The 23796-nt window shown below is 43.3% G+C and overlaps 1 protein-coding gene across 1 annotated transcript in view; it reads left to right on the top strand.

The window, feature by feature from the left end:
* The window catches only part of Ebf2 (early B-cell factor 2), a 185626-nt gene that overhangs the window by 109415 nt on the left and 52415 nt on the right, over positions 1 to 23796 (top strand). Inside the window, exon 7 of the mRNA XM_005373722.2 lies at positions 22110 to 22191. Within this exon, the coding sequence (XP_005373779.1) occupies positions 22110 to 22191 (82 nt within the window). The remainder of the gene's footprint in view (positions 1 to 22109; positions 22192 to 23796) is intronic.

Genomic DNA, 23796 nt, shown 5'->3' with positions numbered 1-23796 from the left:
ATGCACTGAGCAATGAAAGAGTTGTTTGCAAGTGAGTTATAATCTTAAAAATCCCTTAAATGAGGCTGCTAGAAAGCTGAGTGGATTTTCTTGGGTGCCACTTGCTTTACCTCGCTATCCCCTTTTGGACCTTAATGAGCAAACTTTTCAGGAAGCTGATTTGAATTAATCAATCAACAGGATTTTAACGAGTCCCTGCAAAGTTCTGTACTAAGCAGTGGTAACATTTATGCAGTACTTTGTGGTTGCTGATACACTTTTCTGTGTATTGTTTTAAGTGCTCCTCACAGGCAGATAGTATTAGTGAAGCTCAGAGAGGCTTAGCGCTGTCCTAAAGTCACACAGCCACTAAGTAATGGGGTTCAGTTCCACTTTCCCAGAACTGTTTATTCTGTACTACTTGAGACAATGCAAGTGTCTGTAGGATTAATTTCCAAGCAAGCAGTACAGTCAGGAAGGATGCAAGATCTAGGATGCACCCTGGAGATGTAATCTGAATAAACCCAGAGTCCACATGTCCCTACCTCACAACCAAGCATTTCAATGGTCAAAAGGAATTGAGAGTTCTTCTAGTTTTTTTAAAAACGCACCTTTTAAAGAACATTAATCTGTCTCTCCCAGCTCAGCCACCATGAAGTTTCTATCCCCTGTATTGGTCCATTTTCTTTTTCAATTGTTGTAACAAAATCCTGGAGGCTGGGGACCTTATTTAAAAAGAGCTTTGTCAAGAGCACGCTGCTAATGTTTGCTTGGCTCTGGGTAGGTCTCTGCTGGCTTCATCACATTATGGCAGACAGCACTGTGTAGGACTGCATGTGAGAGGGAGAGATCACATGGTGGGAGAGGAAGCCAGAGAATGCAGGGGCAGGGGCCAGGCTTGCTCTTTATGACAAACCTCTGTCAGAAGAACTCACCAGGGTCCCAGAGAACTACCTTAATCCCTTCCAAAGCCACGCCCCCATGAATCTAAGCACCTCCCACAAAACCCCACCCCTTAAAGTCCTACCACCTCTTCAGTTACCACAGTAAAGACCAAGCTCACAACACAGGGACATTTGGCGGGGGCGGGGAGTGGGGAGCATACTTGAGCCATAGCACCGCTATTTTCATTTTCAGTTATTCTTTCTCTTACTTTGCCCTCCTCTTCTTCCTCATCTTTTTTTCTTTTTCTTTCCCATGAGGCTTTGTGCTGTGATCCCACCATTGTCCCACTGGTTATTCAGATGAGAATAAGGCCTAGGAGCTCAGTAGTGGGGCCAGGGTGTGTGCAGAGCAGGCGTGAAAACTCGTCTGAGATCAGCACGGGGGCCTCCTTGCAAGTGTGTGTAGATACCCTAAGCAGGGAGCCACTGGGGACTAAACGGTCAAGTCTTACAAAGCACACCGTGTTGTCTGTGCTCTGAAAGATGGGTAGAATTTACAACATTTCCAAAGCAGAAAAGAAAAAAAGTACCCAGTGGAAGAGATTCAAGGCACAAAGTGAATAAATATTAAAACAGAAAAAAACCACATCCTATAAGCAGAGTCAGTCCTTAATAAAAAGTCTTTCTGAATATCTGCTCTCGATAAGCACGGAACTGAATGCTCTGAATCATCATAGACTCTGGCAAAGTGCTCTGGGAAGAAAAGAGCAGGAGTTGGATGAATGAAGTCGTTAAACAAGCAAAGGGGAGCAGAATTCCTTCTGCGTCTCCCATCTCCAGCTGTGCGACACTGTGCACGGTCCTTAACCTCTCCTTACCTCCGTTTCCCCATTCTCTCACAAGACTGTTGTGAACATCTGAAAGAATTAACAGAGGCAGAACACTAGGCAGCTCTCAGTAAGCATTACTTGTGTGACTTTCAGTCGGGACTCTGCGTGGGCTCCTTTTGAACTGCTCATAATAATATAATATGAAGTGCTGCCATTTATTGAATGAGGAAATAGCAGCACTTCCCTAAGTTGGCACTTAGCACAAGAGATTTTGTTTAATCCATACAAACATTCTGCATCACAGGGGCCTTCCACGTAGCAGGTGCACCCTAGAGAGCAGAGAATATTTCCTGGTCTGTTTGCGGTTTGGCTGGCCTGGTTGCCTTCCTGGTGGAGAGGAACATCCTGTGGCTTCTTTCCACCGTGCATCTCCACGGTAGGTCATGTCAGATGGGGACTGATGGAAGGTCCACACGGTTGCTCCCTTTTGCTGCTAACCCAGAGAAGACTTAAGCTATGAAGACTGGGCCTCTAAGAGGATCTTGTCTTTTGGCATAATGGGGAAGTCCAGTATGGACAGCTTAGATGCCCAACAGCCAAAGAAAGTAGGATAAATGTTTCAGGAATCTGGAATAACTGTGCTTCAATTTACCAGATTCTAGCCAATTTCTTTTCTGTTCATTGGAGGAAACACATTTCTAACAGACTGTGTAAGTTTGGCCACAGGTGTGTGGATGAAAGGAAGGGAGACAAGCCTTGCTTCTTGTAAGATAGGCATAGGACCCATGGGTCCATTTTCATCCAGCCTGGGATTTTCTTGAGGCAATTGTGGGCAGGCTCTGTTCGTGACTAGATTCTCCTATTAGAGTTATGCAGCCCTTCTAGGAAAACAGATTTCTCAAAGAAAGAGAAGGAGGAGGAGGAGGAGGAGGAGGAGGAGGAGAAAGAAATAGGAGAGGGGGCAGAGGAGGAAAAGAAAAAAGAAAGAGGAAAAGGAGGAGGAGGAGGAGGGTACATGGACAGAAGCAACCTGACTCACCAGTTAGCTGGGATAAAAGAATGATATTATATTGTGCAGACTCATTCTGTTTCGGATGTAAATTCCAGTGGAGTGTATTTCAGTCTGATATGTCAGAATAAAGGTCATAAGGCCACAGAGGCATAAAGCACAAGGACGCTCCCCCCATGCTCTCCTCTGCCCTGTCCCACCAGGTGGAAGGAAAGTCCTGTGAGAATCCTCTGTGGAAGTTGTCCACCTTGGCAGACAGCACCAGCTCTTTGGTCTCATTCGGTCCTTTTTGTCTTCAAGTTTCTACTGAGATGGAAAAGTAGAAGTTTTCAGCTGGTCCTTGTATCAACCAGGGATGTCCATAAACACAGAGCCAATGGGACATTCTATATACTTATGTGATAAAGAATTAGTTTGTTGTGGTGACTGGCAAGCCTGGAATCTGTTGGACAGGTGAGCAGCTGGAGACTTGGCCAGGAGCTGATGACAGTCTTGAGACAAAATTTCTTGTTCTCCAGGAAACGTCAGTTTTTGTTCATAAGGCCTTCACCTGACCAGATGAGGCCCACCCATGTTATCAAGAGCATTTCTGACTTAAAAGTTGACTGGCTGGTCATGTTCACCAGATCTGCAAGACCTTTAGAGCATTGGACTAAGGGTAGCTGGGTGCTGTGGCCTGGCTGAGTTGATACATCAGACTGACCACTACAGTCTTAAAACTCTTTCCAGTTCCTGAATCCCAGAACTTCTAATTCCTCTCACTGTCCCCCCAAATTCACATGGACAGCGTTTTGCTTAGGGAAAGAGTCTGATCTGTTGGAGACCCTCCACTCAGATCTTCCAGATGCTTTGGTGAGTTTTGATTGCTTCAAAAGTGATGAAGAACTTTCTGATGTACTTCTCAAATCCCACTGAGAAATAATTAGCAACTTTGGGGCCAAGGAGTGGTATAACCTCTTAAGAAATAGTCAGGAAATGGGGCAAGAACTCATGTTTTTCTGATTTAGATGTGGGTTCTTATGCCTGAACATGGACAAAGTGGAACATGCGCAGGACTGAGAGAGAGTCACGGACAGGGGACTGGTGCAGGCGTGCAGACTACAGGCACCCTGCCGTCTAGTGCAGTGGGGGGCAGAGGAGACCGTGCATGGAGATAGAGGTGTGTCCACCTTGTCAGCGTTGAGGTGGAAACACTGATGCCCAGCTCACAGAGACATGGCATCTGTCTTTCAGCCCTGTGTCTTTAAAGGCTTCATCACCAGCCTACTCAAGCAAAAGTTTATTATTTCTCAGTAGACTTTGGAAGAATATAAAAATTGGAGTGGGAGTGGAATGGGCCATACATGATGTTTCCGAAATAGCTTCCTTTTGCAAAGGCATCCACCATGGGTGAAGCAGACTGTCTTTGATTCAAGGCAAGAGACTACCCAGGAGTGTGGACCAGGCTGCCCCACGGAGAGGTTGAAGAAGTCTTCTTCACACAGTGCTCTGTGGTCCCTGGGACATGGGACCCTCATATGGTGGTCCTGTCATACAGTTGAAGGACTGACAGCTCTATTAACCCTTCTTAACCCTGACCACATGTTCAAAGAAACTCCTGAGAACACCTGGTTTGGGGAGTTGAAGTTTGCAATTGCATAAGTTGGGAAAGTAGGGGGGCCATTACAATGAATCTGTCTCTCTATCTCACTGTCTGTCTCTGTCTCTGTCTCTCTCTCTTTCTCTCTGTCCCAGAGCAAAGGTGAGCAGATCCTACAGAAAAAAAGAGAAAAAAAACAAAAACAGAAAGTACTGGCTGCAGTGCAGGGTCATATTTAACCAGAGTTTGAACTTCCAAACCCGAGTATAGGGACAGTCACACTTGACCTTTGAAATGCTGTCCACCCATGGGCTGGGAAAGCTTTACCAAAAGTCTTCTTTTCTGTTACAGAAATGAGAAGCCGAGAGCTTTTCCTTTCCAGATTCAGTTACGAGGGGACTTGGGGGCCCCTCAGCTGATGGCGGTCCAGAAGCAGCTGCTTTGACTCAAGGCTGTCCCAGACCTCCAAAGACACTGTCCCCAGGCTTGGCTGCCAGTGACCAGCCTGCCAGGAGCTGTTCTTTGTTTCTAGCAGTTGCCGCACCCATGTGCATGCACACACGTGCACACACTGAAAAGGCAGCTGATGAAGTGTGTTCACGAGGGCTGGATGAGGTGATGTAATGGTGTGTTGAGGGTCAGGAGTGTACTTGGGAACCAGAGACTCACAGGCTGACGAATGAGAATGTCTTTGGAGCCCTTGCAAGTTTTCAAGAGCTCTGCCAATGCTTTGCTGCTCCCTCCTCACTGGCTGCAAAATGGCTCAGGTTCAGGTAGAGCCCAGAACCCCCGACAGTCCCTCGGTTCACGCTCGACAAGTCACTCATGACCTCCCTCAGCTCACCTTGCGCACCCCTCAAAAATCCACTTTCAGCTATGAGAGCTGGGGAGAGATTCTGAAATTCACAGGGCTCTCCAGGAATAACCTTCATGCTAAGAGTCACTTCAAAATGGCCAACGTTGCAAGGGGAGGAAAGATGTCAGAATTTCCTAAAAAAAGGGACTTAGTCTTAGGAGCTGAGGGGAAGACACCACCAAGCCCTGAGCTGTGGTGTGCACTTCGGCCCTGTGATCGGGAAATGAGAAGAGTGTGGTGCTGCTGCGGAGCTGTGAGAATAGGGCTGCGGCTGGAAACCACTGTTCTAATTGTCCCCCTAGGGCCCAAACAGGTGTTTCCAAAGCACCCTAAAAACGGGTCTGGGAAATCTTCAGCCCTGCATGCAGAGTGGGCCCAATATCTTCTGTGAGTCTGGTGTATTTGAGAGCCCTGGCGGCCCAGTTGCGGTGGATACAGACCCTTTAAGTGGAGCTGAGCTGCTCTGCTAGCCTGTATGTTAAAGGCATGGGATCGCTGGACTTACAACATTTTGTGCCAAACCCTATTATCGCAAGAATCAAAATTGAGGCTTAGGTATTTGAGTATAGAGCCGCAGAACTTGGGGATTAGGCATGCTAATGAAGCCATTTGGCCCTGTTTTCTTTATGAACAAAGCTATCTGCATCGGCTCATTTAATCCAGCATATATCTGGCAATTATTGATATTAAACTGATTTGGTGTTTTGACTGATGATTGAGACACCAAACCCAAAACTCCCGGTTTATTTTCCAGCTGACAGTGGAGGGTGGATTCCTTCCTGATGTAATCAGCTGTGCATTTAACCCTGAAAGTGTAAGCATTGATCCCTCCTTAACTCGGCGACTTAATTACCGCTCACCCCGCTCTCCGTCTGTGTAATTTATTCTCTAGAAATAAACAGAACCCTTTGGGTGGAGGGTCACCTGCCTAAGCTCAGGAGAGGGGATCGTTTTTACTGTGCAGAAAGACAATTTGCTAAGTGTGTCATGGTTATTTACCAGCAGGCTGAATCTACGGTAAGAACATTAACAATATCTGCTCTTTCACAGAAAGTTCTTAAAGGTGTTTTAAGTTGTTTCCCAAAGCACCTGAGTAATTCTCCTTGCATCTCTCAGCGGTATTACCCAATTTTACAGGGAAGATATGCGAGGGGACACTGCTGAGTGGCAAGACTAGGTAAGGGAGAGAGGTGAAAATATTTTCGGGAATCTAGGCGGCAGTTAAACACGATCTCCTTCCTCTTAGTTTCATCCTGTAGGTCACACTGCCTCCTACATCACATTATCGGTATTAACATAAGCATGGGAGATTAATTTTATAGATCACATGAAAACTAGATGACATTTATCTTCCCTTTTCAATGAGTCACCTCATTAGGAGCAGCATAAACATTACACCCAGGTTAAAGCCGCAAAGTTAAGAATAAAATTAATCTACTTACTGGTTTATCATTTACAAAATTTTATAATGTAATTAAAGTCAATATGCCTAGCTTTGTTTACCAAAAAAAAAAAAAGAAAAGAAAAGAATAATTTCATTTGGACAGTCTTGGCCAGTTAGTACTCCTAACGAAAGAGTAAACTTAAAGATTAGGACAAAGAGCAAAAGACCATGAACTGGACCCCACTGAGCTTTTCAGTTGAATTACATCAAATTCAAAGAGCAACTCCCCTGACCCCGCCCAGGATTCTTCTAGGAGGAACTAGAGACTGACAAAGCAAACAGATGTGAGCACCTTTTGATGAGTTCAGAACAGTGGTGGTGAATGTACAGCACGCATATTATTTGTTTTACTTTCAAGACAAAAGATATTAATGTATGGGTTGTTTTTCTAAACTATAGTAAAACTACTGTAAACCCTTAGTGCAGTATTCGGGTTTAATTGCAGTGTCTGTACTTTGGGATACATAAGTGGGTTTAGGTTGTAATTTGGGTACCCATCTCTAAAATATTTGCCATCACTGGGTTAGAACCTGTATTTAAAAACATTGATGTAGGTACGCCACTGAGAGTAGTAAAATCTTTCTTTTTTCTTTCCTTCCCTTTTCCCTCTCCTCCCCTCCCTTTCTCATCCTTTTTCTTACTTTTCCTTTTCTTTCTTTCCTTTTTTCTTTTGACTTGGAAGAGCTGCCCAGCTGTTTGTTTAGCATAGTTTTCTTGTGATCATCTTGGCAAGCAGAGATCTGAGGGCTGGTTACAAAGAGAGAAAAAGCCCCCGAGTTTCAGGTTGTTTCATCAACACAGGATTCTTCTAGGAGGAACTAGAGTTTCCATTCAGGTCGGATGAGCAGCCAATAAATTCTGACTCAGGCGTGAGACAAAATGACTTTCTCAATGTGGTGTTGGGCCAGAGGCATCTCTGAGCCATTTCTGGGAGGGGTTTGCAGGGAGAGCCTGATGTCAGGTCCCTGGTGTCCAAGTTAGCAGAGGATGCTGGCTGTGGAGCAGCCTCTCCCAGCGCTGCGGAGCCAGCTCTTTGTGTGTCTTCCCGAGGGAGCGGAGGCCTCTCTTTCCCAGGCTTCTAGACCGGTCTGGCCGCTCCCTGAGAAATCAGAGCAGGCTCTGTGGCCTCTGAGTGAAGGGCCAAGATGTTTTACTTCCAGGTCAGCGCTGGCTCCCCAAGGGAAGTCATTTTTTTCTTTAATGGTCAGATTCCATGATCTACTGCATCGACACAAATCCCTAACCCAACTCAAAACTCTAGAGCCAGGAAGGCTTAAGGGGCTAAAATTAAATGTTTGGGTTTTGAAGGTTATTAGTGTTGGGTGTGTTGGTTAAATTAAAGCTTTGGTCATTTATTTATGTCTCTGCTTTATTCCAAAAAACTTTAGATGGTTCCTTTGGTTTCTCCAAAGCAGTTTGAGGGCAGTTGAACTGTTTTAAAGTTTAGGGTCTATGGGGCTACCTAATATCCCACAACCTTTCTGTCAACCAGGTTTTGCTTTTCCTGACTCATCATGATAATATGGTCTCAAGTGAACATACTGTATGGAGACATTCAGTTGTACCCAGGCTTTAAAAATAGATCTCATTTAAAGAAGGGTAGAAATAAGTACTTAAAATTAACTTTAATTTTTAGAGATGGTCTGAACTTTTAAAATATTGTATAATAAAAAATCAGGTATGATAAAAGACACACACACTGAAACCCCCCTCATCAGCTTGGAACATATCTGGAAAGCTGGAGTTAGAGCTGAGCTCCATTAGGGAACTTTGAAACCTTCGTATAAACTTAGCTTCTTGTCTTCAGCAAATCAAGACTGATTTATGGGCATGTTGTGATTTTTGCCTCATTTATGTTTAGTTTTCTAAACCTGGGGTGAGAAGGCTCAGTAACTCAAGTGGGATGGGAGAGTTTATGTCTGGCCTCCAATTTTGAGATAAGATGGCTCAGTTTCCCCTTGTGCTGGCGATTCTGTGTCCATCTCCACAGCAGTGTAACATACTATGGGAAGAAAGCTTGGAAACATAAGGTGGCCTGGAAGAAGCACCTGGAGACTGATCCACTCCCAGGGGTACATGCTCAGGTCTGAGGTGGGCACTGGTTCTCTCCTGGGACTTTCTGTGTCTGAGCCTCAGTTTCTTAAAGTGACAATGAGAGAAGTTATTGAGACCCACTTACAGGAGAAGTGAAATTTGAGCTATTGCTGCCTCTTCAAGATAATCAGCATTAGTAAAACATTAAATAACATAGGTGATGAAGCCATGAGGAATAGATAGAATTCTATTATGGTATTTCAAAGAAAGTTTTTATTTTTGGTACCAAGGTTTGGAAATCTCCAAAAATATGGTAATTCCTATGGAGTTCATAGAGGCTTCAAAATCAATAAAGTTTGAACCAAAAAAATTGGAAATAAATGACTGATTCCTGGGTCCTCATGTAATCCTAGAAGTTGAATTGAGATTAAACTAACGTCATCATCATCTACTAAACTGACAACACTCTAGAATATTATTAGCCTTATCTAAATGCCTTTTGTATCAAATTCCTGACCTGATTTTTGTCCCAGTTTCTCTTTTATATCATCTAGGTTTAGTTCTTCTTTAACGAAAAGAATAAGTTAAAAAATTCTAATGAAAGCCAGCTAACTTTACTCTAAGTTATAGAAGAAAAACTGCTTTGCAAAGGGGGTGAGAGAATATTGGAATACCTGATTTTATATTTTTACGTGGCTCTGGCAAATGTTTCCTGAAGATGGCTAATATGATACCCGACCTGGTGTTAATAGCCAATGATAATTCCATATGTACCACCTGCTACCTGTCAGGGTGCACACTCTTTCTTTTTTTTTTTTTTTTTTGGCACAGGGGTTACATTAACTATGGATATGGGTCTCTATGACAAAGCTGGAGGCAAGCCGTCATGTATTTGTCAGCTGAAATTGAGATTGCCTGTAATTATCACCTTGGTTTCTCTTCTTCGGCTCCCTTCTTTTCCCAACTCACCACCTCTACCGATTTTTAGGGAGTGCTTAGAAAGCCCAACACATCATCCTGAATTTGGGAACTGGGGACAGACAGAAGCAAGGAGAGAATGGAGAGAGAATGAATCATAAGAGTGAACTAAAATGTGTTTGTGGAGGAAAATACTCATGTCCCCTAAAAGAAATGAAAGAAATTTCCCAGAATGTGTACATCAGGGAAAAACTCCTTATCCAAAGAAGCTTTGTTCACTAACTGCTTTCCACCCGAGCATGTAAATGTCACACAGTTTCTCTTTCTCCCTATTAACTTATCAGGAGTGATGAAAACTCTAACTCCACATAGTCACGCTTGCTTCTTATTGACTCTTTGTTACAAGTATGAAACGTGAACCTGGCTGGGCAATGATGAAAAAAAAAAGCAAAACAAAACTGCTTGTCTGTTGATAGATGGGAGTAGATTGGCCCAGCAACCTGATGCTCTGGGCCAGGAAAGCCAGGACGTGCTCAGCCCAGCACCTCTGGGGAGGAAGAGGGAGCCCTTCAGTGCATCCTGTGAGTTCTACCATGAAGCACCTTTTGCTTTATGAAAACAGACCCACTCATGATCCTGACTACAGAGAAATTAGATTTCTGACTCTAACCCTTCAGAGTGGGATATGGGAAATCGGAAAGAGAGCACGACACATTCAAATGATCATTCTGGGGGCTGGGGATATAGCTCAGTGGTATAAGTGCCTACCTGGCAAGCGCAAGGTCCTGAGTTCGATCCCCAGTACCAAAAAATAAAAATAAAAATAAAAAAATAAAATAAAATGATCTTTCTGGAAAAGAGAAGATTTTATTAAAGATTTCCATGGCTATCCTCATTTGTTGTTTCAAGAAAAATAAATTTTGCTTCTTATCAGTATTGTTACCTCAGCTATTATCCTTGCTTCTGGGAAATCACTAAAAGCACTGAGAGTTCTTTTTATTTTTTGTAATACTGCCGAGTGAACTCAGGGCCTTCACACTGTGCTGAATCCCCAGCTCATTTTTAATTTTTTTATTTTGATAAGGTCTTGCTAATTTGCTAAGTTGCTTGGGTTGGGGTTGAAGTTTTGACCGTCCTGCTTCAGTCTCCCAGAATGTTGGGATTATAGGTGTGTGCCACCACACATGGCTGCAAGCTCTCTTTTTTTAAACTATAAAGACAATCTTCCCTACTCACTGAATTTCTTCAGGTGGGCACTGGTAGCAAAGGTTGTGCTCTGGCTTAGAAAAACTGTCCAAGTGTCTTCTGTTTCCAAACCATCCCAGTAATAATGTCAGTTAGCCCAGAAAAACCATTAATTATACTCTTTTCCAAGTGCTTCCAGATTAGTTTTTGCACTTGAATTAGGATTGCAGTAGCCCTAGGAGGTAGCAATCCTGGGTTCTCCTCCAAAGAAGGAGAAAAGGGCTCTAAGTAATTGGCTCCTTAAGAAGACAGAAACATCTCCTCCCATAGATCGCTGGCATCATCTCTCAGGCCTGGCCAATGACCTGGGTCAGTGCATGTACTTCTTAACCTTTTTCTCAGGTCCCAAGCTAATTTATCTGCTAGCTTTGTTAAACAACCTCACAACAGCAACAACGACGACAGCAACAATGACAGCAATGACAACAACAATGACATTGACAACAACAACAGCAGCAGCAACAATAACAACAACAGACAAAAAGCTCTTGGCTGCCTGGGAGAGAGAAAGTGCATTTGGTATGGTACTAGAGCTGGGAAAGATTGTGTCTTATTTTTCAGAGGAAATTTTAAATAATAGCTTCACTATAAAAAATTCAATTGTGGTGGAAGAAAGCCAGGTACTCATCAGGGGCTCCATCATTCTGGGTGAAGAATCTTTTGGTCACTGCTATTAGTAGGAGGGCCGAAGAGTTCTGTGCTTTCTCTGAAATTCTATTTCTCCTCCCTTTGAAGGTTTGCTAACTTCTTTCCAGCACATGTACTTCCAACTTCGTCTCTCTGCACTCTTTCTCAACTTGCGTGACTCTTACTCCAGCTTACACTGCTCTTCCACATGCTCCGGGCTGCATCGCCTTGTCTAACAACTCATCTACTCATACTTTGAGCTCTCCTGATCCCAGTTTATTTTTCAGGTCAAAATTAAGCTTCCTGCATGGTTGTAAAACTCGACACTTTGGTATTTTCAAGCGCACAGACGCATTTTTTTCTTTGAGACTACTCTCCAGCATTAAAGAGGGACCCTTCATTGTAATCATTACAGAATGGATACAGTACTAATGGAACTTAATTGTTTCCACTAGATGGATCTCGGGTGTTTTTGGCAGCCAAAATGAAAATGATTCCAAATACCATCAAAGGGGCTTATAAGCACCCAGCATGCACGAGAGTGTTTTGATATACAGTGGAGTGTTAATATCATTATCTCTCCTAATACAACATACGGTTACTTTAATCCTTTCCTGCCTCTGTGATCTTGGAAGATCCGACGGATTGAAGGCAAAGAATAAAACACTATATACAAGGAGACAAAGGGAGAATTAGTCCCTATACTCTGGATGTGATTTTTTGATTGTTTGAATGTTGGCTTCAGATATGTACCTTTATCAATACCGACTTTTGTATCTTCCACGCTAGTTTGAGTTTGTATGCGACATCAAACATACCTTTTCACACATGTTCTTTCCAGATTTTTTTTAACACTTACTTAGCAGTTTATAGAAGGAAGTGAATGATCTCCTCAAGCTGCTTACAAATTAAAAAAAAATCTGTGCTTATTAATTATGCAGGATTAGTCTAATTATAATTCAGCAAATTAATTAGCGACAGAAGGTGTTCTGAAACATTGGAGTACATTTGCATGTTAAATGGAGAGGCTAGTCTGTAATATATGTAAATTTATGCATGGCTTCATAGTTTAATTTAAAAATTTGCAGCTGCATATGGTATGGGAGCAGGTGAAAAGTCAGTTTTAGTTTAATGATGCTAACAAACATTGGATGGTGTCCTGTCTTAGAAAGAGAATGCACTCATATCTGCTAATCTCTGAATCTGTCATAAGAGTATAATACTACATAGATCCTGAAGCTCAAGGTCATTAGCGAGTGAGCTCATAGGTGCAATAGGTATAATCCACAAAGCACAGAGAGAAAGCAGTGCTAGGAGAAGCCCAAACTCTCAACTTCACCTCTCACTTTCTCCAATATTGCATATTAGTTGTCTGGTCTTGGTTCTGGGAAAGTAACATTCGAGCATGTGGGAACAAGAGATTTATTTTCTTTCCTTTTTTTTTTTTTTTTTTTTTTTTGTACTGGGAATTGAACTCAGGGCCTCACATTTGCCAGGCAGGCACTGTGCCTGCTGGTCTACATCCCCAGCCCCTTTCTTTCTTTCTTTCTGTCTCACAGGTATCTATTCTGGCAGGTGTAAAATAGTTGTCCAACCTTGATTCCCTTTCCAAATATTCACATTTGCACTTCATTTCAATTTCCCGGAGTTGTGGGAAAGTTATTACTGAGTTATGAATTAATGGTGGGGTAGAGAGTTTTACACATTGGCCTCAACCATCTGGCAAAACAGTAAAACCAGCGGACCAGGCAGCAGCAAAGGGCTCTTGGTGTAATTGGTGTTCACTGCTCAGCCTAGCATAGATGAGCTTTGCTAGGAGGGGAGGGCGGGGAGGGACGGGCCAGGCACTCAGGAAACGGGGTGGCGAGGACCCATTAAGCTGATAGCTGATGAATAACTTCATTTCTCTCCTTCACCCAAGGAGTCGTGGCAGTAGGAAGGGAAATAGATTTGCATTCTCAGTCTGAAGTCTTGCTGAAAGATTTTTTTTCTGAAAGAAGTCTGAAATGTGATTCAGTTTTGCTCAGTCCTTTCCCCTTTTCTGGATGAGAAAGGAGAAGAAGGGATAGGGCAACAAGGAGGACAAAAAAGGGGGGGAAAGATGGAACTGTACACCTTGCCATACTCCCTCCACAGACAGTTTTGGGGAAGAGTTAGAATTAGAAATGTGCTCTTAGCATTGTGTTCTATTCCAATTCAAGCCCAAAGAATTCAATGATTATTTTCATTAATGGTGTCAGGTTTGCATCCAAGTACACAAACAAGGATTTTTCCTTAGAGATTTTTTTCCCCTATGAGCCTCATGGTGCCAAGTAATGGAATTCAGAAGACTGAAGATGTGTCTGAATATAGAAAGGAAAAAAAAATAAATCCCCACACAGACGCCTAGGTCCTCGGAAAGTGGTGCGTGTTATTGTTGAGAATCCGAGAGGCCCCCAGCCTTCCCAGCTCAGCGGCTGTTTGTGAGCTGCTTGCTGCTGGAGCGATGGGAGACATTCACTTCCAAAGAAATCAGGAAATGGCTTTGAAGTGAAGTCTGTCGATACAGAGTCAGATTTACACCGTGGGGAAGTCGCTCCCTCCTGGTGCCTAAATGAATACAACAGATCCTGCTCAGGAGGCAGCATGTGTAGGGACGAAGGATCTATTGCCAGATTGGAATGCCACTTCCAGGAGCTTGTCACTGGTGTGAACATGGGATAGAAAGTGATTCAGCGGGGCCTCTTGCCAGCTGGGAGCTGGAATGTTGTGTGTGGCTCTGAATTTCTTTTGCTGGCCAGAGTTTACTGCAAACAGTGCTGAGGACTTCCAACACCATTTCTTTCAAATTGGTGTTTCCCCTTGTAATATTGGAAAGGGTTAATTACATTTTTTTTTCTTTTAATATCTGTCCCTAACAATGGAGAGAAGTTCTTCAAGTAGAGTGCATATTAATACTGGAGAGAGAACCAGTGCAGAGAAGACCAGCTTTGCATTTGGGGCCACTTCCTCCATAAGAATTTTAGTTGGAAAGTGGGTTATTTTAAAATGGCATGGAAGAGAAAGACGCAGTACACAGGAAGGAGGCATAAGTGTGTCGGGCAGCGGGGAAAGATGCTACAGAGGACCAGGCACTCACCCAAGAGCTTCGTATGGAGAACTAGTCCTCTCTACTGGCCTTGAGAGGTCCTTGATTTTTTAATTATACACATTAAGATCATCACATTGAGTGAAAGAAGCCAGACTCAGATAAACAAGAGTCAAATGTTCCCTTGATATGCAGACTCTGAAAAAGATGACAAGGAAGTAGAAGGAAGGTTATGATTAGTCAAGAGGAAGGAAGAGGGGGCATAAGAATGGGTAATAGGGGCAGGACTATGATCAAAATACATTATACACATTGAGACTCCCCCAAACATGTGAAACTCAGGGTGGAACTGAGATAACGGAGGTGATGAGGGATGATTAATATATGCCAAATACATGTGCAAACCTGACAAAGTGAAACTCATTAATCTGTACAAACAATATGCACTAATAAAAATAGGGGAAAATTATAATAATAATTGTAGAAGCCTTGAGGTCGTATGGGAACGGTAGGTAGGGACATCCTGTCTAGTTGGCACATGCAAGGTTGAAATTCTCTGCTTCTAAAGGAATTAGCTTTCTGGTCTACTTAAACATTTCCTCCACAGGAGATCCTTCTCTCTCCCTTGAGTAATGCATTTGAAATTCAGCTTTGGTGATTTGATTCTCAAAAAGTTTTTTTGCCAAGATTTAATTCAACTTCTTATGTTACACATTTGATTTGTGGCCCTTTTCTCTGTATGGTGTTGATGGACGAATGGCCTTGAACTTTCCTCCTTAGCGGCTTTGTGGGCTGTGCTATCTTTGGCCCATGTGGGTTCTTGAGAAATCTTGCCCTCCGAACATCTGGTAGACCTGCTGGTTTTCATCTGTATGCTCAAAAGTAGCCACCAAATTTCTAGTTGATCATGCAGTCCCTTAGATTTGTTTGTTTGCTTGTTTGTTATTGCAACATGAAGGAAGACAGTGCACTCATTTCTGGAAGATGTAGAAGAAGAGGACTTGATCCGTACAGAGATATACGAGGCATCTGTTCCCTGAAACAGACAGATTCTTGACAGCATGCTCCACTTTTTTTCTCAAGAGAAACGTAGTCAAGTTCCTGCCAATGACATTTTGTTAAGTGTCAGGAAAATCTGAGCTCTCCTAGGGCCTCCACTTACTTGTCTTGGGCCAGTAATCCAACCCCAGAGTCTTGCTTATCTCTTCTGTGAAATGGGGATGTTAAGACACCTACCCCCAGATTTGGGAGGTTTACATGAAATCATGCATGTGCTGAAGAATACAGGCTATTATTATAATTGTCCTCATGGCTTGGTTTTAGTTGTGAGACATTAAGGAGGTCAAATGTAGTGAGAAGCAAGAAAATTTAGTGCTTAAAATTTTTTGTAAACTTGGCCTTTCACTGAAATAATCCAGTTTTAATGGTAGAGTGAAACTTTCTTAGGAATGTCTGAGATTAAAGATTCTATACCTCTCTGTTCCTGCATTTATATTTACAACTTAAGGGATTGTTTAAATAAATGGAGCAGATAGAAGATTGGCTTACAAAAGTGAGTACAGTTATCCTTCTAAGTATGCTTAGGGGATTGGTTCCAGGGCCCTCATAGCTACCCGAATTGGAACATGCTTGAGTCTTTTGGTGTTTGATTTAAGCCTAAAGGAGCCAGGCAATCAGAACTTTTCAATCATGGAGTTTGAGTTTTTATACCAGTCACTGCCATCTTGCCAAGCAGATCTCAGATACTAACATCTCAGACACTTCTTTGCCATGTTCATTGCTAAGTCGGGAGGTAGCAAGAACCCACTGGGCATTTGACCTTCCAGAGTCTCTCTTCATTCTGGTTGATTCTAGCTGGAGTCTTTACCAGGCCCTTCAGCTGTCAGGGTTGCTTCTCACCTCAGTGATCAGTAGATTCTCCAGGGTGCTTCTGCTTCCATCTAAGCTCGGGGCCACCACTGGTTTTTCCTGGACTTGATGCTGCCCAGGTTTGGGCTCTAGGGGAAAGTCTTGGAGTGAGAGTGTTCTTTCTGTTGTTGGAAGATGCAAAGGGGATACTACAGTGAAGACTGTAGTTGAAGGCAAAACTCTGTGGTTGTGTTTTCACTGGTCACACATAGAAGCCAATCACGGAGGTATCTTGGCACAGAAAGCAAGGTGAGCTGCCCCAAGGGCCATTCTCAGAGAGAGACAATGGGCTGGGGGGGGGTGTCCAGGAGAATTGTCACTTGGGTGTCAGAGCTGGGATGGCCTAATTCATCACAGAATGGGGATTTATTGAGAGATCCTGGGAAAAAAGAGGCAAGTACCTGGGCCCTTCAAATGTCAGTGTCTGCAATCCAAGTGTCCCTACATTTGGGACATCTCACACTATGCAGAAATGGGTGAGAGGGCTTGAAGAGAAAAAAGTCTCTTCTTTTTAGAAATATCCACAAGGAGTGAAAGTCAATTGTATTTTAATTTATTGGACTCTTAAAAAGAAGGCTTAACAGCTAATCCAGATAAAAGGCGTCTACCTCAAAAATCAATGGACAGAGACTTTTAAGAACCTGTGCAGTCTGTGTAGCTACATCAACTGGATATTGGACTCAGCGTTCAGAGATTTGCTTGTGTGACCGCCATGGCGAATGAAGGGGACCAAACCCAGCACCTTCACTCTTGGCCCTTGGAGAATGTGATGCTCTTGTCCCTGTGTGTAGACAATGTGAATGTGTCAAAGCAGAAGTTGTTTTCAGCATAGGAAAAAGAAAAGATTTTTTTTTTTAAAAAAAGGGAACATAAGGAACTAATAAGAAACTAAACCTTTCTTTCAAAGTGAAAGGTATTTTACACATTATTTTACGTACAGTAAGGCTGTGTGCTATGGTAATTAATTTCAGTGCCAAGTTCACTTTTCTTTGATATGCATCCCTGTCTAATCTTTCTCTTGAAATAAACCTTGGTACCTTCCACAGTGCTTGCTTGGAGATTTTTTTTTTGTATTAAAAATTTTAAGAAGGGTTTAGATCTTAGATTTCAAATCTGAGGCAAATCCAATGATTTCTTTCATAAATCCTGAGAAATATTGTGCCGGGATTTATGATAGTGAGACCATTGGTTATAATTCCAAAGTCGGACAAGCATGTTAAGTAGTTTCCCTTTCTGTGATTTTGGAGGTCCTCCTGCCCTTACTACTGCATCTTTAATTTACACCAAATTGTACTTTTAACTTGAGCTTAGCTTTTATTTGAGATGGGCACAGAGCATGTATAAGTCACATAAGTGTTTGTGTTCTTGAACAGTGAAAATCATCCCCATATTCCACAGATTGGGAAAACAGAGGGAGAATTCCTGGGTCCTAGGTAATGTCCTGGGTTCTTACTCAGACCTGTATCTGAGAGTCTTCAGACGCATCTCACACTATGCAGAAACATAGTTTGGTTGTGTGCGCCATGAGCTCAAGAGCTTTGTTTGTCACTGTGAATCTTCATGACATACAGAACACACTTAATATGTATTGCTCAAATGAGTGAATAAATGAATTCAGCAGAAGTTTCCAGTATCAAGCATGTAGCCCTTTGTGATATCTTGGACCTAATGTTTTCTGTGTGAGGGCTGTTGCTCTCCAAGAAGCCAGAATCATTCATGTTTTCTTTTTCCCCCTGATTTAGCTTTTCTTTTCTCCTCCCTCCCCCCTGTAGGCCATTTTTTTGGGAAAAAATTAGCGGCCTCCTTGAGATATAGTTTACATAGTGTAAAGCTCACTCATTCAGACTGCACAGTTCAATGGGTTTAAGAGTTGTGCAACCACTGTCCCAGGGTCATTGGTGCAGGAAACACAGCATAGCAAAAGGAGCTGGTTGTCAGGAGGACCCAGGTTCCAATCATTGTGTCCGCCTCTTACAAGCTATACAACTGCTGGCAAATTTATTGAATTCTTGAGGGAGGCCCTGGTTTTTCCCAGCTGTGGTATGATGTGTCACCTTTAGGCTTGCCATAAGAATGAAAGAGGCCTTGCCTGCCAAGCACAAGGGACAAGGTCCCCCTTACCCCTCACCCCTCACTTCATTTTCTGAGGACTCAGTTACCCATAGTCACCTGCAGTTTGAGAATATTAAGTGGACAACTCCAGAAAATAATTCATGCTGTAAATAACTATTACTAGGTTGTATTGTTATAATTTTTTCAGTGTTATTAACCATTCTTGTTGCAAATCCCTTACTATGCCTAATTTCTGCATTAAATTTTATCCCAGGCATGTATGTATAGGAGAAAACATAGTCTACCTGGGGCGAGGTACTATCTGTGGCTTCAGGCATCGCCCAGGGTACTTGGAACATATACCCTGCACATAAGAGGGATTGCGAGATACTCAGCGAGTTGTCTTTCTTTCAGTCAGCCTCTCCCCCTTATTTTTCTCTCATCTAAGTGAGTTTGACCTGTGTCTCAGAAATGGCCTCTGCCTCCCACAGACCCACCCGGAATTCAGTGAACGCTAGTCTTTTTGTTGTCAGTGGGTTCTTTCCCCAAAGTACCTTCGCTGCCCATTTTTCTTTGCAGTCATGGAATATCAATGTCGGAAGGGAGCCTAGAGATAATTCAGTTAAACCTTTCTTTTCACAGTTGAAGAAACTGAGGCCTAGAGAGGTACTGTAACTGGGTTACATTGTTAGCTGGTTGCAAGTCAAGCCCAGCACACTCTCATACATATTTGTGCTGCGAAGGAATGCCTTTTGGTATATGATACTGCCCCGGTGACCTAGGGGCCCCACTGAAATCTGAGGGTTTGAGTTCACATTTTGACCCTACCTCTCCACTCCTATTATGCATAAACGAAGGACAAACCCACCGCTGTTAGGCTCACTCTTCGGGACTGCAATCAGAAAAGCCTTGCAAACTTCAGTGTGCTAAGTGGTTATAATATTTATGCTGTCACTATTGTTTGGAGAAAATGGAAGAAACTCCCATCCTGGTGAGAATCACACATTTGGTCTGAATCTCGTAATTCATTCTGGTTTTCTGTTTCTGAGTGGAGAGAGCTGACATTTTCCAGGCAGCTCTGGCTTCGGAGCGATCCAGACCCAAGGGATTCAGAGAGAATTTGTTCCTTGCCAGTTACCCTGTGTCTGAAAGATGGTAGGGGTAGGAAAGGCTTTTGCCCAGAGACCCTGAGCACCGTGCTTGGTGAGGTTGAGGGAGAGCGTGAAAGCCATCGGCAGAAGGCAGAGAAAATCAGAGGTATCAGTAAGCAAAGCATCTGAATTTTTATCTATTAACGTCTAGATCCACATATTCAGAAATGAAGTGCATAGCTTTTGGTGCTGACCACGTAGAAGTAGCAGCTCCACGTTATATAACTTAAGAGTTCCCAATCCCCCATACGTCCCCTTTGTGAACAAATGCTAAATCCTTAGTGCTCAGGGGCCTGTGTAGGGTGCAAACTCAGCCCACAGGCAAGTGAAAAGAGTCAGAAGTAGGGCTTTCCATCCAAATAACTGTTAAGGGTCCTAATTTAAAATGAATCAAGCCTTTCACCAGGCTCCGTGCTTCCTTAAATCAATTCGATGTTATGTAAACATTTATCTCTTTTGCACTTTTCCACCTACCACACCATTCACACAATAATGCCTTCGTGAACACTAATGTTTTCACCAGATACTTTGGGGAGAAGAGGTGGGGGAGGTAAGGGGAAGCGTGCACACACAGCACACATTATGAGGAGTCCAATTGTCACAAAACTTTCCAAAAATCAAGGGAAAAAATGGGAACAAGCAGTCCATTTGGTTTTGGTAGGGAAAAAAATGTAAATTGCTGCTGGGGGTTTTGGAGGGCAATTATGCCGGGAGGTGGGGGCTATTGTTTGAAGGAGGCTCTGGCAGAAGAGCAAGAGCTGTCTATCCTCGGAGCATCTCAAAGCCTTGTACGTAGCTGTAGCTGACTCTGATATGAGTGTACCGGTAGAGGAATGTTTGCCCTCCCAGAAAGACAGTGTTGAAATCGGCTCCATCTTTACTGAAATCAAAGCCATTCCCCCTGCTAACCACCGAACTTATTGTAGGCAGACATTTTGCTGTACCTTGAGAGGTTGTGGCAGGTTGCGGATTTACATACTGCAAAAAGCAACGCTCAGCTAGCCGTTTCCTCTGCCTTGTCCTTCCGGGGGTATCTCTGGTGGGGACCCCAACACCTCTATGGCACAGGAAGCCATGCCTGACCTCCCACCCACCTCATAACAGATCGCAAGAGAGAAGTGAAAAGCAGATGTTAGAATATAATGGGAAAATATTTAACTGTTTCTTCCAAATTCACACCGGGTCTCATTCATACATCACCATCGGGTCATATTGCCAAACACTTTTTAGCAAAAAATAGGTACAGAGGGAATACAGAGTCTTGGGTACAGAACAGAATCTTAAGAGCCAATTCCCCTTCTCTGTCCTCTATCATTTACTGTTTATCTTCTCATCTGTTATTTTTTTCCAGTGACACATGCAGTTAATTGGAGCTCTCTTTAATTCTTTTGTGTGGTTGTTAGAAAATGAAAATAAACAGAAGCTCACGACGAGAGCGTTTCACCAGCTGATGCTTTAAAATAGAATTTTCAGAAGCATTGTTGATTTCTACTTAGTTTTGTTGGTAAATCCCGGGGAAAATGTATATCTTTTCCTTTAAAGTTCTAATTCAAGGCATGGATGTGAGAGTTCTGAAGGGACTTAGGGACTGCGGTAAAATTTCGTTGTCATAGTAACAGAAAGGGAAATAGGCCTAGCTCACCTGGGACTTTAACACTGCAAAAGCTGGATTTTTTTTTTTTTTTTTTCTTTTTAAGGGAAAGGACTCTGCAAGCAAAATAAATGAAAAACTTACTGGATTTTGAAACAAAATTTCAAACTGGAGTTAGGTGAATCGCTGTAAAGGGCACTTTTGCCATTTTTTTTTTCCCCTTCATTGATGTCTTGTGATTCAAGATACCCAGCTTTAAAATTAAACAGACCCTTTAGGAGAATATGGACTTCAAAATGTATGTCTTGTAAATGATAGGCTCCGACTGTGGTTTGGAGCCTTTGTGTTTTTCTGGATAGTCTGTAGAGGGTCTGAAAAAGACTCATACTTGTCATTAGTCATAAACACCCAGTGTGGACCTGCCCAGCTGATTTGCTCTTTGGATGGTCACATACCATTTTCCCATTTTGTAGAATTCGCTGACAGCCTCAGGCCGCCTTCAGGTGTAGGCAGGGGTGTGTGGCCAGTGGAGAGCCACACACCAAGGAACCCTGGGAGTCTGGACCGTGTCCTGCCACTTTTCATCCCGGAGCAAGACTTTCTGTACAGTAGGGGTCACTGGTGTGTTTGAAGCCTGTGTTTGCAGAGCGAGCGCTGTACAAACTCCAGGCCGGTGTACAAACCAGAGCCCCGCTTGTGAACTGCTTAACAATCCCCCACAGTGACGGAGAAGGGAGCGCTGGGCTTGCGATTGAAAACACTCAAACTTGCAAATTGCAGAGGGTCAGCTATGTTCCTTCCCAGGCAAGGCTGGCTGAAATTCCCCAGACCCGAAATACAATCGCTCTTCACATCAAATCTAATCGAATGCAGATACAGGTCTCCCTTAAAAAATGTTTACTGAAAAAATGTAACACATTGCTTTCTCTTTGCAGATTCTTTTTAAAATTTTTCCTCAAGTGCAATCAGAATTGTTTGAAAACAGCAGGAAACCCAAGAGACATGAGACGGTTTCAGGTAAGGGACCCTACAGATCTTGCCTGTTAAATAAATAAGTCATCTTGCTCTCTCTCCTCTGCTCCCTCTTCTCTTTCACCCCGCAAAACTGCTACTCGCGGATACCACTGGCAATACAAAAGCTGACTGCACATGGCAGCCCTCCTCTGCCAGGACCGAGGGGTTCTTCGTTTTGTAGTGTTTAGGTTTGCTGCTTCCATTGCCAAAGCCCCATGGGGCAAGGCACCAGCCCGTGCTGGAGATTTGATTTTAAGCCCTCAGGCTGCCCCTTGCACACACAGCTGCCCACAGCAGGAACCGTGTTCTTGATATTCAGCCACCTTGGGAGTTTTCAAAGCCGCCTCTCTGTGTTTTCTGCAAGCAACAGCCTCTGTCTTCCTTCTCCACTGATTAACTATTCAGTGGTCTCTCCCCGAGCCTGTTGGAAAGCAGCAGGCCCAGCAGCCGTGGTCACTTTAAGACCGCAGCATGACAACAAGACCCACGGGACGGTGACCCAGCTGCCTGGCAGTTAAATCTGCCACCGGTTTCATCACCCTTGCCACTGATGTACTGAAGAGACGGGCTAATAAAAACACAGAGCAAGGCAGGGGTGTCGAGTAGGAGCAGCAGCAAGTGCAGCCCTACTCAGCCCTCTTCCCGAAGCTCCAAAGGACCCACACGTAATTCACCAAATGTCTTTCCTGCCGTTCATCCCATACTGAGCGTGTGGCACCTCCTTCTCCATAGAAAAATGGAGAACATGCTAAACAATGGCATGGAGCTTGAGACTTAGAAAAATTCTACCTGCAAGGCAGAGGTGGGATGATAAGCCTCATGCTTCAGGGTGAGGAGTGAGGTTCTGGAAGGTTAGCTGTCTGATCCTCCGTCCCAGAAAGAAGGTGGTGTCTCTGGGAGATTGGTCATCAAACTCTGTTCCCCCACAGCATAGGTGCGTGACATGTTGTAGCTGCTGAGTTTATGCTTTGCTGTTGCCTTCTTGAAATTCTTAGTCTTTGAACAAGGAGTGGTGTGTGCTCATTTTGCACGGGACACCGTAAAGTATGTGTCTGGTCCTGCCAGTCCCTTATCAAACTTCTGTGGTGAGACCAAGGGCAGAGAGGCTTTTAGGAACCGAGCCACTCAAGAGTTAACACGCTCGGTGGTGCAGCACTTGCCTAGCAGGCAAAGCTCTGAGTTCTGTTCCCAGCATCAGGAAAGAAGACAGAATTAACAGGGGAGATGAGCATCCATGAAGCCAGGGAGAGTTATTCTGAAAAAAAAAAAAACAAAAAAAACCTTTTATTTATTTATTTATTAACCACTTTGTAGTTATCCAACTATCTTGTTGGGTCCAGGATACTTTTTGTTATAGTTGTATTATATTTAACTCTATCAACAGGATACCTTTTTTAAAAAAAGTCGAGTCCGTGCTCTTTACCAGGCAGATTCTTTCTATCACCCTGTTGTGTGACAGAAAGACAAATGAAGACATAAGCCGTCTTCCTGGGAGTCAGGCAGCAACGTTATATGCAATGGAAATTCACTGGGCTTCGAACCTCAGACACAAAATTAAATAATTTTAGTCCAAAGAGGAGTGAAATGTTTAAGGAATCCCAGAGTGCC

Source organism: Chinchilla lanigera, unplaced genomic scaffold (assembly GCF_000276665.1).
Source record: "Chinchilla lanigera isolate Chin_1 unplaced genomic scaffold, ChiLan1.0 scaffold00002, whole genome shotgun sequence".
NCBI classification, from domain to species: domain Eukaryota; kingdom Metazoa; phylum Chordata; class Mammalia; order Rodentia; family Chinchillidae; genus Chinchilla; species Chinchilla lanigera.
The sequence above is the reverse complement of the archived record's forward strand: the minus strand, read 5'-3'. Positions and strand labels throughout refer to the sequence as shown.